At 54.9% G+C, this 12,477-nt stretch overlaps 1 protein-coding gene across 5 annotated transcripts in view; it reads right to left on the bottom strand.

Annotated features, from left to right (window-relative positions):
* The window catches only part of PTPRN2 (protein tyrosine phosphatase receptor type N2), an 814,855-nt gene that overhangs the window by 109,506 nt on the left and 692,872 nt on the right, over positions 1 to 12,477 (bottom strand). For all 5 annotated transcript variants that reach the window (XM_032394358.1, XM_032394357.1, XM_032394360.1 and 2 more), the window contains one exon: positions 3,023 to 3,235. In XM_032394358.1, the coding sequence (XP_032250249.1) occupies positions 3,023 to 3,235 (213 nt within the window). The remainder of the gene's footprint in view (positions 1 to 3,022; positions 3,236 to 12,477) is intronic.

Raw genomic sequence — 12,477 nt, 5'->3', positions numbered from 1 at the left:
GCCCACTGATTATTCTGGAACACTCCATGAGTGCACTGTAACTAACCCAAAGCCACAGACCATGAATTATGAGCTCACGGGGGCTCTGCATCATCGGCCGCCAGGAGCCTGGGAGGGCAAATATTAGAAGGTGTGCGTTGCCGGGGCTGATGTGGGCCAGGGCTTTACAAAGGTTGGGCCACGGGGTGGGGCGTCCCCACCTGAGCTCTCTTGCAATGAGGCCACTGCCATGCTGTTTACCCGCACACTGAAGGATCCTCCTTTTTGGCTCTCTGGGAGGAAGAATTCCAGAGGCCACCAGCGCCTCCTCGGGACCACCAGCCCTGAGCTCCCCCTCCTCACTGCGGACCCAAAGGCTCCTCGTGTTCTGATAAGAACACTTAGTTCCTCCATTTAAAGGGTAAGTTCACATTCTGACATAAATAAAACTTATTACCTCGCCGCCTGCCGTTCCTCATTCCCAGGCAGCTACTTCTAACCTCCGTACACAATAACCTTCGTCTCTTTCGGAGAGTTTATAAAAATGATTGAGTATGAAATAAGGCATGATATTGAATCGCTCCATTTTCCTCGTCACCCGGTGTTGGGAATTAAGAGGAGGTTTATCCAAACTTCACTTGTATTATAGGATTAGCAGAGTGCAGAAGTTCAATGGTTTAAAAAGAAATACAGTGTGAAGGCAACTTTTCCTGAAATTGTTTTTACATTTGCAATACTTTAAACAACTTCTCAGACAGACTTGAAGCTTGAAAGGGGGTCTCAGTGGTAGCTCTGGAAAAGCCAAGTTTAGTGTGGATGCATTCCCGAGTTAATACCTGCTTCATTTACAAAGGCAAACATCCTCTATTTGCGGCTACTCGGTTAAGAGCCCTTCATACATGACTCAGCAAAATCTAGAGGCAACAGCCCTGAGATCCCATCCCTGCTGGCGGAGTCCTGCTCTGCTAACCACAAACCAAAACAACTCAACAGCTCCAGCACTATCATCTTCTCCCCAGTGGACCGTCCACTTTGGGCCAAACGTCTGCATTTAACCAGAGTGGTTCCCTGAGAGGTATTTCATAGTGATTTCAAAACTAAGCCCATCACAAAATCTTTATAATAATTTCATTTCCAAATTTTCCTAGATCATATTTTCAAAGGGAAAATTTTTCCTGTGCTTTTCCCCCCTTTTTTATTAATCTGGATTGAAGAAAAGCACACATTTCATTTATTGTCTGGATTACAGATTCTTATTAAATAAACCAGAGCTCATTATAAAATCAATATCAACTTAACCACCATGCCCCCAGGAGGAATAGCAAAAAGGTCACTCCAAGAAATTCAAACAATTTTCCTGCTGGAAGGGCATGATTTTAATTACAGATACTATTAATTAGAGCTGTCACCGGGAAGATTTTTTTCTGTTAATTATCACAAACTCAGTTCTAAGTGTGCAATTTCAACCCGTATTTTTGCCAAACTGAGTCATTTCTGCATGCAAGCCCAACCTTTCCATTCTATCAATATTTTATATTTGAATTTCAAAGTGTATCAAAGGACGCCATGCTTTCTAAAAATCCACCCCTGTGTGATCTCCCGTCTCCTGCACACAGAACAGAACTGGTGTGATAATTTATTTATGTCCCGGCACAGACATGGCCCAGAAGCCCTGGCATCCTACACTGATGGTCTTGCTCAATAGAATTTCTGGATAAATTCTTACTAGTTTAAGTGACATTTTTTTTCTGGGCTTCTTCTTCAAACGTGATTTTTCTTTTGCTTTGAAGCAGAGCGGTGCACTGGGGCTGAAATGCCACTCTCGCACATTTGAAGGTGCCATTTCTTTATGCGAGAAGATCATACTGACCAGCCTTGTGACCTCCTCCAGAAAGCCAGCGCCTTTCTCTCTTCAGTGACAATACCAAGAATTTTTGAATGGGGGGAGAAAGCTATCTCTTGGTCTCTTTTAAGCATAGTGATTTTATAAATTCATCCCAGGTCCTTCTGTGGGCCAGTGTCAGGGTGGCCCATGGAGGAAAAGCAGCTAGCTCAGACAAGTTCCTGGAGGGCACCTCGCAGGACAGTTTGGAGGGACGGTGGCTCTAGAAAGAGCTTGAGACCCCCCCACCCTGCATATAATTGTGATGACTGAACAGTCAACTTATATATTATTGTAAAATATGATGCCTTATTTACAAGACAGACCTATTACACATTGTAATCATGTGAGTAGAGGAAACAAAGAATCTAGTCCAATGGGAGAAAATATTTCACAAATATATACTGACTGAATTTCTAAAACGATGATTAAGTATTTTACCTTCCCAAATGGGAACGATACCGAGTTGTGCCCTGACTTGTCTACGCTATGGGCTGGCGTTGCTCATTCTCACTGCAGGACGTCACTAAATATAAAGTGCGTGCTACACAACATCCAAAAATCTTTTACTGTCCGGTTTGGTCTGCATCTGCATCCTCACATTCTCATTGGCTTCTGACTCATCTCCAGGTGTGTCTGGAATGGTTAGGAGTCCCAGCACCCAGCCACCACCCTCACTTGCATGGAGACGCCCTCGGCTTACTTCCCACTGATCAGCATTAGATCTCACTTTATCCAAATACTAGCAGGGGGTGGCGATGGATCAGGTCAAAGGATCTTTTCATAGAAGACCCGGAAGAAGTCGATGATTTAAGAGACATCTTCAAACATCTACACAACCAATTTATCTTGCAACTTTGGCATTTTTCATTAACAGCGGCCAAACTAAGAAAGATAACAGATAATACATAATTCATGTTTTGTACTTTTTCCACATTTCTAATGAGCAACCTGCTTTCACAGCTAACTGAGACGAGCCAAGAACAGAGTAAGATTAACACAAAGCAGTAAAACTGTGGTTACAAGGTATTTACGTGAATGCTGATGAGCAGTTTCAAACCGTCTTTCTGAAAGAACCCAAACTATGAGTACATGAAGCGCTGGGAACGGGGAGGGGCCACAGAGCGCGCACTGATGAACAGAACCCAGCAGAACCCCTACCTGGTAGGCGTTGGTGGCATCCGGGCCTGGGTGCTCCCCCAGTTCCGAGAGCTTCTCCTGCAGCCGGGAGTGGGAGGTGTGGCGCAAACAGTAGATGACACCGGAGGCCAGGAGGACCCCAACCATGGCCACGACAGAGACCAGGGTCAGCACGATGAACGGGGTCGAGTCCTCTTGCTCTGCTCCGTGTGGCAGAAGCTTGAGTTTGCTTTTCTGCAGAACAGGAGAGAAGGTGCGCGTGTTAGCACCTAACAAATTATGACCTCCTGGAAACCACCCTTTTCCAACGCAAGGTAAAGGTAAAGCTCGGCACAGCACCGTGCTGGCATTAAAACAGCCACCGGGGGGCCATCCGGAACAGTACCCCTCAAACAAGGAGGGAAGTTATTTCTAACTAGCACACTACAGATTGCAACGTTTTCAAAAGAAAACTTAGAAGCATTACTTGTTTTCCTGAAGGCCACCGTTTTTCTAACCCTAACAAGGCAAAGTCTTTGGCAGCTGATTTGCAGCTTTAAGGAAAAGCGCACATCCCTTCTTCAAACAGGTGTGAGGAAAATAGAGCAGTTTATCCTGAGCATGCACCACAATGTTTTTTTGGGGGGGGGGCGGTGCCGGGAGCACAGAGAGATCAAACAACTCTACAGCACACAGCACAATCAGGGGCAGGTAAGTTTCACGTCCACGTTCGTGGAGACACTGCAGGAGGACCGCCTCTGGAGGAACCTTTCCTTGACATCCCCACCGACCTGAGCCCCTCTGCGCGCGCGCCCGCGGGACACACACTCCAAGGCCGCGCACCTCCGCGCTCTTCCTTGAAAGGAGCTGCAGGGCATTTGGAACACGACGCTCCACGAGTTCACTTCTCCGCGGCGTGGAGAGTAAGGGAGACAAACCATCAGATTCTCATTGTTTTTTTTTTTGGGGGGGGAGATCCTTTGGGTGCATTTCACTAGTCTTCACGAGCAAAAGGTGCATGGTGCTCGCCCGTTAGCTTCGTTAGCAGGTGTATTAGCCACAATTAAAACGCCCCGGGAAGACGGAGAGGACGCGGGCGCGCGCGGCTCCGGCCAGCACGCCCTCCACCATTACTCGGTGAATGAATGGAGACGCACGCCCGCGCCTCGGTCCCGGTTGCTACAAGATGAGAACAATTAGCAAACTCCTTTCCACCACCTAATTTCGCGTGGTAACAAAATGGATTTTTTCCCCATGAATGCCTGGCCGGCCTATTCATTACGTGTCTTGTATTAGTAATTTTCTGCTCTGTATCCAGCCTCCCCCCTCCTCATTCCCTCCTGTCTCCGAGTGTACACAGGGCCTCTTATGTCAGGCCGGGCCATTTTTAGCTTGTAATCATAAAGGCCACCAAAGCAATTATCGCCGGTCTTGACTGGAAAAGCTGGTCATTAATTAGCCTCCTTTTGCCTTCGGTGCCGCGGATTAGCTGGTGCCGGGACTGAGTTAATGGAAACGCGGGTTAAATGAGAAAAGACGCTGGATTTTCTTGCCTGGATGCGCGGCTCCGAGGAGGACCGCGAGGCTGGCAAAGGGCGGGAGGCTCACGGAGGGCGGGGAGGGACGGGAGGGGGCCAGGGGGAGGGGAGGGGCGGAGGGGGTGGGACGACGGGGGGAGAGGGGAGGGACGGAGAGGGAGGACCCCCGGGTGGGGGTGGGGGACACGGAGGGGCGGGGGCGCGGGAGGGTCGCGCAGGGCCGCCCGAGGCCGGTGTGGCGGGTCCCGGCGTGGCCCCCTCCCCTCCCCCCTCCCGCTCGCCCCTCCCTCCGCGCCGGCACGGCCGCCTCCGGAAGGTTAAAGCTCCGGGAGCCGCGGACCACCCCTCCCCGCCGCCCCAGTTCCCTCCGCACCCCTGTCTCCGCCCCTGGCGGGGTGAGAGCCAGAGCCCGGTAAATAAACCGCAGGGACCCCACCCCGCGCAGCGAGGCCCAGCAGGGCGGGAGGGAGCGCGACCGGCCCGGCCCAGCTCCCCGGCCCCGCGCGGCGCTGCTTCGCGCCCCTCCGGCAGCGGTGAGCGCCCGAGAGCCAGCGAGGCTCCGGGCCGGGGTCTCCGCCGCCGCCCCGCGTCTGCGTTCCGCGGGCGCGGAGGCCGCCCCTCTCCTCCCGAAAGAGGCCGAATCGACACCTCCGTGGGGGCCGTTTCCAGGAGGACGGTTCGCTCTCCCCGCGCCCCCCGCGGGACAGCCTCGCCTCGGCAGACGGAACAGGGACAACAAAGGAGGCGGCGCGGCCGAAGGAGGGGCGTCCGCTGTCCCCCCGCCTGGGCCGGGTCCGCCTGGCCGTCACTACGCGTCCCTCAACCCCGCCCCAGTGCAGACCACTGGAGGTGCCCGCGTCCTCACTTAGGCCAAGCGCCAGCTCTGGGGATCCCGCCCAGGCGTCGGGAGGACCCCTCGCGCCCACGTGGTTGACGGCGCCCGGGAACAGGGACTTCCTGAACCTTCTGCCTGGCGACGTGAAGCGCACACGCGTGTGGTGGCCAGCCCGGCTCCGAGAGGACGCGCGGTGCGCACCCGACAGACGGTCGCACGCGCGCCAGGGACCAAGGCCTGGGCTGTGGGTGCCGGGCAGTCGGGGACGCGGGGTCCCGCTGCGCAGGGTGCCCGCGGGCTCACCGTGTAAGGGGCACGCGGTGGCCCGGTTGTCACGCGATTCCAGGTGGGAGGCCACGGAGGCAGGCGGCAGTGCCCACACGTCAACCTGGCCCAGGTCTGGGGCGAAGGAGAGACCCCGGGTTGGACACTCAGCCGGGAGGCCAAACCGAAGCTCTTCCCAGGGCGGCAGGGTGGCCCAAACGCAGCCGCCACGGCTGGCTGGGGCACCGACGCTCACCGTGACCCACGATGCGCCCGGCAAGCGGGGGTAGAGAAGCAAGCAGGGCCTAACCGCTGCCCCTTTCGCGGCGCGCCTGGAACTAACTCAAAGGTCAAAGAAAAATGTCAAGGAGAGTGACTGCCCCCAGAGCTCGGGTCCCTCCTCTCTGGATCCCGCTCTCCCTAATCCCAGCTGCTCAGCACCACCATCCCCCTCCGGGTCCCAGGTGCTGCTGGAGGAGAAGGGAAGCGGGGAAGGAAAAAGGACGGGACCCGTGCCCACTGAGTCCCATTTTCTATGATGTCCTCTAGTTCCAAGCTGCGTGGGCTGGAGCTGTCCCAAAGAGAAGGGCCACAGTGGTCTCAGGCTGGAGGGAGGCGCCGAGGCTTCCCGGCCCCGGCCGGCAGCCCGTCCGCCAGGAGGCCCTTCTGGCAGCCAGGGGTGGGGTCGATGGCTGTGGACAGCCGCCGGTCCAGCCCGCACAGCAGGGGCAGTCAGTGACAGGAGCGTGGGCGGGGAATCAGGGGGTCTGAGCCAGAGAGGGAAGGTGGTGGTAGGGCTGACGGACCCACCGGGCTCGTGACGACGAGGTCACAGGATCCTGGGGCTGGGCTCGGAACTCTCTCTCCAGCCGGCCCGGGGCTACTCAGCTGGAACCCGAAAAGTCACTCTTCCTTGCCCAGCCCCCCTGCACCCCCAGTGGTTCCGACCTACCCAGCTAGGAGAGGAAGGGTCCAGCGGGAGGAAAAACTGTTGCTGGTTGCTAGTCAGGTCTTAAGAATCCCGGAAGAAACGAAAATTTATAGAAATTTTTCAAAAAAAAAAAAAATTAAAGAAAGTGACCTCCCCTCTTTGGCATGGTGATTGAGTTAAAATAACTTTGATTATTTTATTTCCTTTCTTTTTGTGGAATTAAGAAAACAAACAAAATTTCTAATCCCTGCTAACCACCAGCTTTAAGAGAAAAGAATGAGCCTGATAATCCGCTGGAGAGTGAGTTTGATCCGAGGTTCTGCTCCAGGTGTGACCTGGGTGGGGCGGGCCTCAGCCTCCTCCCCTTCTGGGTCCCTGCTCCCCAAGGCTGAGCAACTTGAACTACATGTGCTTTCCCCAAATTTTGTCCTGGGGCTGGGCCCTGCAGAGAGCCCTCGACTAATTAGAAGCATCCTGTCAGTCTTGACTTGGAATTGAAAAAAAATAATGCTGAAATATTTATGACTTTGACATTTACAGTCAGGCATCTTTTAAAAGCGGAACTGTACGGTGGCTGAGGTCACACAGGAGTGCTGGTAGCTGTGCACCCCAGGATGTAGGAGACACACACACACAAGCACTTAATGCTAAGTTCCAGATGCAGGAAAAGTATGGTTTTAAAAAATAATCAGGAATAATTAAGTCAATTTTATATCAGGTTAGATGTATCTTGACAGTAAACTGCGGTATAATATTGCATATTTCTTCCACTCAACCATTTCCACCTGCAGCTCCTTGAATTTAGAATGTAAAATATTGCAGAAGCTATGATTTAAGATAAATGTGACCACAGAGACAATTTGTGGAATTGCTCTTAGGAATTAGAATCTACAGACGTTGTCCTGACCTATTTAAACTATTTTGATCTGTGCTTCTAAGTGAAGGTGCATGGGGCTTCCTTTACATTGTCTTCTGAGCCATTTATGGCAAAATATCTTCAAAACTTTTTTTCTTTAGCTGTCCATGTGGTAAGCTTAAAAGGAAAGAGAAAAAAAGAGAACATTTTATGCCCAAACTTGGTTGTGAGAACTAAGGCAGCACACAAACACAAAACTTCACGGTAACAAATATTTGTGGACCAGTAGCAACAGTGAGCGTTTTTCCAAGCCTGTGAACAGTTAACAATAGCAGCCCCGTGCCTAAGCCACTGACTTCAATTTTAAAATACACTTGTACCCAAAACTTATGGGCACAGGCATTTGATTTCATTACTATGGAACTTCTAACCTGTGCATGTTTTCATTTGTATCATTCCTAAGGACTTGGTTTAGCAAACCCAGCCTCATCCTATGTTCCTCTGCACCTTGACGTGACTATGATTGCAATGATCCCTTTGCCTGTAAAATCTAGAATTTGATTTTAGAGACTACTAATTAGTTGCTATCACAAATCGGTCTTTGCTTTCCCAGATGAAAAATTTTAGAATTATTTGGAAATTTCATGCTAGATTTACCAAAATGTACTTACTAAAATATAGTAACTATGACTCTAAAGCTGATCAAAAATTTTCATAGTTTTCAGGCCATGAGAATGACCAAACTTAAAAATACAGGGGGAGGGTAGTGTCTTAAAATATTTCAAGTGTATTTTTTAAAGCTGTTAACTGAACTATTTTTAATTTGGAATTTGCCACAGAATTCTCATAAATGAGAGAAGTCAGGCGGAAATAATCATGTATTAATTCTCTGCATTACAAAATCTTTTCAGAAGCTATTATCAGAGCAAGAGGCATTTCGGTCTGAATCCAGGGTGGGAGAAATCCTTTGTGCAAGTGAAAGCCATTGTTCCTATCACAGATGAAATTGTACTTGCAAATCTGCCATTCAAGTAGCCAAAAAAAAAAAAAGCCTATATAGGCAAGAGAAAAGAATGTCCAAGAAATAATTATTCTTAAATGAAAATAAGTGGGGATACCCTGTTTTAAAATAAGCCATTTGTTTATTTTTTTAGGCATAGACACATATAAATATGCAAAAGATAATAAATTGTCTATTTACCAGCTTTAAGCGCTCCTAGAACATCAGTTTTGGGAAACTACTCTGTTGTAAGACATCAGAGAAGATTTACGATATTTATGTTTAAAGGGGGAAAACTACCGTTGTGTGAACTAATTTTTAGTAGAGCTTGATACATAGCAAATTGTCTCGGGGAGAACAGAGAGCGACCAGCTGAGAACAGACCGGGAAAGATCGGCCCCCCAAGAGAAATCCTGCCCCTAGCCATCTTTCAGATTCTCCGCCGGCGTTCTTACTACAAACAGACTCACACTCGGCCAATACACTTGATGCGCCCGCTCCCGACCCGTGTTTTCGGCGTGCAAATCGGTCCCCGAGGCCTGCTCTGACTCGCGCACTAGCGCGCCTCCTCGGTCAGGTGTTTTCCCAGACGCCGTGGTCTCAAGAAGTTTTCCCCGCAAGAACCAAACCCTCTTCAGGATTGGAGTTTTTGCCCATCCTCCTCCTCCGAGGCTAAGAAGCTCCATCCTAGACTCGACCGGCCTCACGGGTCAGGACCCCGCCGCCGCCGCGGCGCTACTTGGAGCACAGGTCTGTTATGGGGCCCTGCCGGGCTGGACGGACTGCGGGCTTTCTCACCTCCCCTGCCCGGTTCCCCCCGCTCCCCACTTATTTACCGGAGCCCACAGGTCCGAAAGATCAGGCCGCAGCGCGGGACAGGCCACAGCGCCCGGGCCGAGGGCTCCTGGGGGCCGCAAGTACTCACAGCACTGAGGGGTTTCCAAGAGGTCCCCGGCCCCCTTCCCCAAGGGGACAATGCCGTGGCCCAGCCTCCCCGCCACAAAGCGCGCGGGCAGTGGGGCACCGGCTGAGGACCCCAACAACGCCCGTATCCATCCACCCGGGAGCCGCACAGGCTCACTGCGCACGTCTCTGCGGCGCTCCCCCCACCACGGCCACCCCCTTCTTGGGAGCCAAGTGGGTGTGCTTGGTTGGGTGGGGGGCGTTTCCTCTTGGGTTGATAAAAAGAAATGAGCTTCCCACCCCCTCCTGCACACAAACCTTTACCTCCTCGCACTTTCGCTTGCATCTAAATTCGGGGAAGGCTGGCTGGGCAGAGACCACGTGGACACGCTGCGCCCTGGACCCCAGGCGGTGAGGCTCCGGGTGCCGAACAGCGACCGCTGTCTGCGGACTTAGCTCGGGAACTGGAACCCAGAGCGGGAGGACGCGCAGGGGCAGGGGGCCGGAGGCAAGGCCGGAACAGCAGGCCAGCCCCGCGGGGACCTGCGCAGAGAGGGTCCTTGCTGCCGTCGGGGTGTGCGTTCCGGGGCCCTGGCGACTGTGACAGAGACCCCCCCAACCGTCCAGCGTGGAGCGCGGCGAGTTCAGCGCACTGGTGACACAAGAGGGCGGGAGACTCTTTCCAGCCGTAAAAGCCAATTCTGCTGTGGTTTCAACCCCTAATTTTGGGGTCCGTCTGATTGCCTCGAGTGGAACTACTCTAGAACCTCGAAGGAGGCTACAGTTCAGAACCACACAGGTAGTTAAGGAAGGCAGGAAATGAAGTCCCTCCTTCAGAAGTTTCTCTCCGCGAGCACGCGGCCGCCTCACCTCGGGGGGCCGAGAAAGCGCAGGTTCCGTTTGGGGGAGGGGAGGTGGCCACTCCGAGACGCTTCTCCAACTGGCGCGCGCGCGGGGGGGGGTGTGTGCTCAAAAGATCCTGCAATCTCACCCACGACCCCACCTGCTCCTCGATCGCTCTTCCCTGCGTACCCATCCCGTGCCCCTTAACTGAAACACCCCATGGCACACAGGCGCGAGCCCCGACCAAAAGAGGACAGTGAAGAGCGCCCCAAAAGGGGCGGGAGGAAAATGTCCCCGCGTTGGCTCCCCTCCATCCTGGCTGCTTCTTCTTTTCCCACACCCCTGCCCATCAGCGTGTGCTCCATTCCGCCCCCCCCACGCCCCTCTCTCTTGATGGTCTGAACTGCCCGGGTGGCCAGGGGAAGTCCAAAAACGAGGGCCCCAGCCCAGTCCTGCCAGTCTCCAAGGGGCGGGGGGGGGGGGCAGGTAGGACAGCTGCCACCCCCTCTCAATCTCTGCACCACCAACCGGGTCACCCTGGGATATTTAACCAAAACCCACTGGGGGATGACCTCAGGCCTCCCTCCGCCAGCCAGAGCCTTTGACAGGTGTCTTGCTTCGAGTCTGAGTTAGCCCCTGCCCTGGGCTCTCCGACGTCCAGGTTGCCCATCCAATCCCCCAAGCGCACCCTCCACCCTCCCCAAGCTCTGGTTCCGCGCCCTGCTACCTACCCGCCTGGCGGTGCCCTCGGTGGGTCCCTCCTGCTTCCTCCCTCCCCCACCCCAGCCTCTCTCCTTTCTCCTGCAACCCTACCGGTGCCCGCGCCCCGGCCCCGAGCTCCCGGTTACCTGCAGAGGGGCCGGTGCCCAGCGCCCAAGCCGGAGGGGGGCGGGGGCGTGCGCCGGGCCGAACAGCCTCGGGGCGCGGCGGCCGCGGGCAGCGGCGGCGCCATCACCACGGCTAGCCGTTCCCCTGCGCCCGAGCCACAGACGAGCGGGTCCATCCTGCTTCTGACCACAAACTTCTCGGGAGGCCGGCGTAGACAAAGGTGCCGTGCGTCGTGGCTCCAGCGGCGGCTGCAGCACCCGCTCGGAGCCCGCGGGCGCCGGCAGCTCTGCGCGGCCGCTCCGCCGGGCTCTGAGCGCGCCGCTCTGGCCCGGCCGCGGGGCGAGGCGCTCGGGGCCGGGGCGCAGTGAGGACGGGCGCGGGGCCGACGCGGGACAGTCCCCGCAGGGCCACCGGCCGCGCGCGCAGCTCCATCCTGCGCGGCCGCCGCGCCCCGCCTTATATCCGGCCCGGCGCGCACCCGGCCGGCGGCGGCGCGGCTCGCGGCCCAGCCACCGGTTGCTATAGCGATGTTCCCCCCCCCACATGTTGCTGACAGCAATTGGCTAAGGGGCCGCGGCTCTCCGAACACCCTCTCCCGCCCGAGACTATGAATGGACATCGGCTTTGTCAGTCATTCGTACAACGCCCGGGCCTTTGCCTGTTCTTTCTTTTCAGCCGTCCTCCCTTCCACCGCTCCAGTGCACTTCAAACCCGGCAAGTTCAGGGTAGCGCTCAGGGAAGAGGGGACTCGGCAAGAACCGTCAACCCGCATGGCCTTACCATGACCTCTGCTATGGGAAGGGTGGGGGTGTCGAAACTCCGCAAGAGGAAAATTTATGGCAAATTGTTCTTTCGGGTTAGTTTTTCCACTTTTGCCATGGGGTGCCTTTTGCTTTCTTTCCAAATCGAGGCAGGTCAATTACGCTGGCAAAACAAGAGAGTAAATGCCCTTCCTGACCCTCCCCCCTTTACTCTCAAGTGTTTAGGTCTCCAATTCGCGTACAAAGCGCATTGCCCGACGCGGGAAGGAGTGAGAACTTTGCCACCTTTTCGCCCAGGCGCGGTGCAGGTCTCTAGCCCCAAAGCTGGCCTGAGGCGGCAGTGAAACCGTGGAATCCATCTGCCTTCTTGCCTCCGCAGGTCAAAGGCCTGGCCTGGACCACTGCCTAGCAGGCAAATGGAGCGCGGGGGTGGGGGGTGGGGGGAGTCGCAGGGCTTTACTCCAGTCGCTGGCTCCTCCCCAAGCTCCCTGACCCTGCTGGAGTCTGGGGGGCGACTAGGCCTGCTGGGCCCTGTGATTGGCCTCCCGCAGACGCTCAGCCACCCCATCGCGCTCCCCTGGCCCTTCTCCCCCCACACACATTCTTTCTCTCCCAGCCCTGGACCCCCAGCCTCAGCTACAGGTGGGGGCACCCCGGCGCGCTGCGCCCTGGGCGAGCAGCAGAGACCCGAGAGCTGAAACCCAACATCTGTGTGTACAATGCGTTCTCCGAGGCCCA

This window comes from Phoca vitulina, unplaced genomic scaffold, assembly GCF_004348235.1.
Source record: "Phoca vitulina isolate PV1807 unplaced genomic scaffold, GSC_HSeal_1.0 scaffold80, whole genome shotgun sequence".
NCBI lineage: Eukaryota > Metazoa > Chordata > Mammalia > Carnivora > Phocidae > Phoca > Phoca vitulina.
The sequence above is the reverse complement of the archived record's forward strand: the minus strand, read 5'-3'. Positions and strand labels throughout refer to the sequence as shown.